Raw genomic sequence first — 5095 nt, 5'->3', positions numbered from 1 at the left:
TGGCGCCCGCGCGGCTCCCCGTCGGGCTGCGATTGGCCAGGGCGGCCGCCGCTCATGGCGTGAGAGGCCGGCCCGACGCCTGCGCGCGATGCTGCTGAGGGGTTTGAGCTGGGCAAGTAGGCTGGCAGCGGGCGGGCGCTGCGGGGACCGTTGGGGTCGGTCTCTCCCCGGGGTCGCGGGGACGGACCCTGCGGCGCAGGGAGTGGAAGGGGCCGCACGTGCCCCGGCGGTGCCCCCAAGCCCGAGAGGGACCCTTCCGCCGCCCTGGGCGCTGCGGTGGGTCCTAGTGGGCTCGACCGGGGGAGGGGCTGGAGAGGAGGGGGGTGGGCCTGCCCAGGAGCGCGCAGGGCACCCTCGCCGCCCTGCACCCCTGTCCGCAGGCCAGAGCCCTCTGACCTGGACCTGCCAGCATCCCCACCCCCCACGCAGCCTCTGCTACCGGCACGTACCCCGTCTCAGGCCCGGAGCCTCTTAGCGTTCTATCATATAATCCTCATGCCAATCCTTCCGTCCTACGGAGGTACAGAGATGCAGTAACTTGGCTGAGGGCAGCAGTAAGCCGGGAAGCCAAGGATGAGAGGCCGCCTGCCCAGTGGCGGAAGGGCCATGGGGGGAGGTCCCCAGGGCTGGAAGTGGACAGGCCTTTTCCAGCCTCCTGGGCGCTCATGCGTGTTTGCATCGTCCTCAGGGGGCACGCCAGCTCTCCAGCTGGGGCTGGTGCCAGAGGCTCCCCAGAAGGCACGGCCGTCTTCACAGGCATGAGGCCGGGGGCTGCGACAGCCGCAGAGGGTTCTGGAAGGACCGCGAGGAGGGGGGTTCCCGCGCAGGTGCAGATGGTACTGTGAAGACACAGCCTCTCCCGGAGCAGCCCAGGTCCTCCCTGCCCAGTGGGGGCCCCTCAGAACCCTGGAGCCCCCCGCCACCTGAGCTCCAGCCCCCCACGAACTGCTGCATGAGCGGCTGCCCCAACTGCGTGTGGGTGGAGTACGCGGAGGCGCTGCTGGCGCACTACCGGGACGGTGGGGAGCGGGCCCTGGCCGCCCTGGAGGAGCACGTGGTGGACGAGAACCTCAAGGCCTTCCTCAGGGTGGAGATCCGGCGCCGCACCCGGGGCGCAGGCTGAGCCAGCCTGGGTGGGCACCCCGCCCTCGGCATCTGCCCTCGGAGTCCACGCCCCCTCCACGGGGCTCCTTGTGTCATCAGGAAATCGGGGCCTTATTTACTGACCTGACTAGAGAATAAACGGTTTCCCTGCAGTGCTTGAGCCGGGGGCCCTGGTGGTGGTCTCTGTGTCCTGCCGTGGCGAGGCCCCCCATACGTCAGGCCCATGTCGTCAGGGGTCGCGGGTACAGGTTGGCACCAGTGGGAACGGGGCATGAACGCACTTGGCCACTTCCCTTCGCCGTCGGCTGACGGTGGCCCAGGGCCCTTCGTGCCCCAGCATCCCGGCCGTGCGGCCAGGGCCAGCTCTGGTCACTGCCCACGTGCTGCTGAGGGAGAGCCGTGTGGTCCCGCCAGGTGGCTGCTGGCGAAGCCCAGGGAAGCTCCCCGTCCCTCGTGCTGGGGCCCTGGGGAAGACGCCCACCGCCCACCGCCGCACTCAGCCGGAGACTTGTCCTCTCGGCCCTCAGGCTCCCCAGGGCGGGCAGGAGGGCGTTGGCCCCAGAGCCAGCGCTCCCCGTGCCAGCCGGCTCCTGGCTGCCCTCCTGGGCACTGGACCCTCACTGGCCACGCCTGCCTCCTGCTGCCCCTACTGTGTAAGCGTGGCCCCCTACTCGTCCCCAGCAGCTCCAAGCTCTGGTCACCAGTGGTGTGCGTGGGCAGGTGCAGTGTGCTTACACCGTTTAATCTCACGTGAGGGAAGGCTGGGGTGTAGACAGCACCACTGGGACTCGAGCTGGTAGGCAGGCCTCCCCAGAGGGGCTTCAGCGCTGAGCCAGCGTTCCACCTCGAGGTGCAGGTCTGCGGATGCCTGGCGTGACTAGAGCCGGGTCCTTCCTCGGGGGGGCGATAGGGCAGCCCTCAGTTTTGTGCTGTCACCTGGGATGGTTGACAAGTGTCCTTTGGAAGCATCCGGACAAATGGAATTACGTGGCCTGTTTATTAAACCTGAGACTCTCTGAGACCTCTGGTCTAAGCCTCTTGCTGCAGACCCTGGAACAGCCAAGGAGAGAGCTTCTACAGACACGGCTAGTTCAGCACAGGCAGATAAAATGCAGCCGTGCAGGGAAGCTTTCTGTGTTGTTATACTTCCCTCGTGTGCGCAAACACCATACGTATTAGTTGCACCCGGTGGATCTACAGAACAAGCCTTTGTGAATTCAAATTGTGGCACAGGTCAGGGGCAGTGTAGGATGTCCCCAAAGAGAAGCCCACAGCGGGGCAGCTCCCTCCTGGGCGCGAGGCGTGGCGGCCGAGGGGGCCGGTGCACGTGGTCGTTCTCACAAGGACTCGGGCACCTGACCCCGACCCGACCCCAGGGTCCCTGGGGGTCCGCCGCTCCGCTCTGCTCTGCTGAGGAAGACGTAGCAAGGGAAGTTCTAGTTGTGGTGAGAGCACAGGGTGGGCGTCCTGGCAGGCGGTGGATGCAGAGCTCGGCCGCCCCGGGTTGGGGAGCCTGAGGGTCGGTCTGGAGGCCCACTGCTGGCGTTTGAAAATCACCCATGTTTGGTGAGAGGTTGCCCCTCCAAGCCCCTGCTGGCATCATGGAGACCCCAGCCCCTGCCGGCCCCGGGCTGGCGAGCAGAGCTGGGCAGCACCTCCCTCCATCTCCCTGCTCCCGGATCCTTCCCAGCTCTGCCTCCTTCCCAGCAGCACCTGAGGCCCCGTTTCTGCGCCCGACGCCCTGGGCCGTTGGGCGTCCTCCGGTCCAGACATGTGGCCACAGCCTGTCCTCCGCTGACTCAGGGCTCACCACGGGCCACGGCCGGCGGCTCCCAGTGAGCCCTGACTCGGAGCCGGGCCCGAACGCCCCTTCTCAGCAGCCCGCCAGCGCCGTGCTCCCGGCGCCTTCGAAGGTTCGCTTTGTGCACAAAAGGGCCCCAAACGGGGCTGGGCAGCAAGGCCCCCGACAGCCTGGCCGGGGGTCCCCTGGCTGGCTGCTCCCTCGACGCCGTCCCTGCAGGGCCCCCTGCCCTGGCCTGAGGGTCCCTGCGGTGGCTCAGCTTCCCCCATCGACACGGCTGGCATCTTGGTGCAGACTCAGGTGAGTGGACAGGCACCTGGCCCGCGTTCGGCAGTGACAGACGCCCTCCAGGACCCACTGGGCCAGCGGCCCTGGACCCAGTGCTCTCCGGGCACCGTCTGCTTAATCCCCCAAAAATGGCGCGAGAGAGGGACTAGCCCCTCTCCCATTTGACCGTCGAAGAGGCCCTGGGCAAGGGTGGGCATGCTGGGCTGGCTCACAGCCGTCCTCCTGGTCTCTGTTCTCATGGAGGTGGCGAGCTGGGGGGGCACCCGGGGCAATGGGGCCTCCAGGCCACGGGCGGAGCTGGGGGGGCAGGTCCAGGCACCCGTGGCGGCGTCTGGTCGCTCCTCTGCCACGAGGAAGGCCGGTGGCCCAGGCCCCTGCGCAGGGAGCAAGGAGAGGGCAGGGCCGAGCGAAGCCCGCGCGGGGCGCCTGTCGCAGGCGGCAGGGCGGTGGGGCCCGGGTGGCGAGGGGGCCGTGCTGACGGACGAGGCGGGGCAGCCTCGAGGTGATGCCCTGGAAGGACGCACAGAACCCAGGAAAGCTGTTACGCCCGCAGACACGGCTCCTTACGGCACTGAGTGTCCCCGGGGCAGGACCCCTGTAAACCCCCGCAGGGCTTTCCCAGGAGCCACCGCGGGGAGCCCCCTTGGGAGAGGGTCCAAGCACCCCTGCCCTCTGTTTCGTCTTTCACAGCTAGCAGGCAGTTAGGCCCGCGGTGGCGCGGGTCAGTCCCGGCCTCGGCCAGGCCCGTGAGGCTGGGGAGGGGTCCCGCTCCCATCTGGGGTGGGCCTGGGTGTGCTGGCGGCGGCAGTGGGCTCTGAGTGACATCACCGGGCAGGAGCTGGCCCGGTGCCCACTGACGGGCACAGAACCCTCCCGGAGGCTGGGGTGCCAGCCCAGCGCTCACCGCTGAGCCCCGGCCCGGCCGCCCTGGTCACCGCCTGCGACTCGGGGCCTGCAGAGGGCGCGGGCCCGGGGTGGGTGCTTCGGGTGCTCCTGTCGTCGTCGCCACCCGCGACCTGGGCCTCCTTGTGCCCCCACGGGGGCCCCGAGTGAAGACAGTCGGGGGCCGTTGTGGCCCTGGCCGCGCGGCCAGCTTGAAGGAGGGCTCGCCGGGCGGGGCAGCCGGGGCAGGTGCTCGGGTGGCGGCCGAGGCCCTGGCGTTGGAAGGCCCTGCCCTGCTGGCGAGGCTGTTGGCGCCCGGGTGGCCGCGTGCTGGGGCCCTCTGGGGGGCGCGCCCCGTGCCGGCCCCATCGGCCGGGGTGGAGTTCAGGCCCTGCTGGCCTTCCCGTGCCTGGGGTCCTCCTGCCCTTGACGGCGGGCCCAGCCCGGGCAGGGAGCAGTCGCAGCAAAGGGGAGTCGCCCCGTCGAGCCCTGAGGCGGTCCCAGAAGGGCACAGCCCCGGCATCTCCTACGACAGCTGGTGCCTCCGTGGAGGTCGTGTGACCGCTGACCCCAGTCTCGCCTCCTCCACCTACCGGGCTCCTCCGAGGACTTGTTTTTTTTTGCAGCCCCGGTCCCAATCCTGGGGCCAGCAAGAAGTGTCCTCGGGAGGTCCTGGTACCTTGGATGTAGGATCTCCAGGCAGCCAGATGGAAACAGGAGGGAACAGGGCGATGGGGAAAGAGGAGAGGCAGAGAGAGTTCCCTGCACAGAGGCAATGGCAGGCGCAAAGGTCCTGGGGTGCAGGGGCCCGGAGCACAGAGGGCACAAGGGAGGGACGGAAGGTGAGGCCGAGAAGAGGCCGGGGCCTGGGCACATGAAGGCCGGTCCCTCGGGGGCCGGGGGCCTGAAGGACGGGAGGAGGCCAGTCCCATTTTGGGCCCAGACAGGTGGTTCTGGGGGGAGAACGCCCTGCCGGTCCTGCGGTTCAGGACCTCGGTTCCTCTCCGTCCTCCGGCCCCA

At 69.0% G+C, this 5095-nt stretch overlaps 1 protein-coding gene across 1 annotated transcript; it reads left to right on the top strand.

The window, feature by feature from the left end:
* Nucleotides 1–23: 23 nt before the first annotated feature.
* On the top strand, nucleotides 24–1264 carry OXLD1 (oxidoreductase like domain containing 1). Its single transcript, XM_058284886.1, has 2 exons — nucleotides 24–112; nucleotides 689–1264. The coding sequence occupies exons 1-2, from the start codon at nucleotides 89–91 to the stop codon at nucleotides 1121–1123; spliced, it is 459 nt and encodes a 152-aa protein (XP_058140869.1). The 5' UTR covers nucleotides 24–88; the 3' UTR covers nucleotides 1124–1264.
* Nucleotides 1265–5095: the final 3831 nt, after the last annotated feature.

This window comes from Dasypus novemcinctus, chromosome 21, assembly GCF_030445035.2.
Source record: "Dasypus novemcinctus isolate mDasNov1 chromosome 21, mDasNov1.1.hap2, whole genome shotgun sequence".
Classification (NCBI taxonomy): Eukaryota; Metazoa; Chordata; class Mammalia; order Cingulata; family Dasypodidae; genus Dasypus; species Dasypus novemcinctus.
This window is presented reverse-complemented; position numbering and strand designations above follow the sequence as displayed.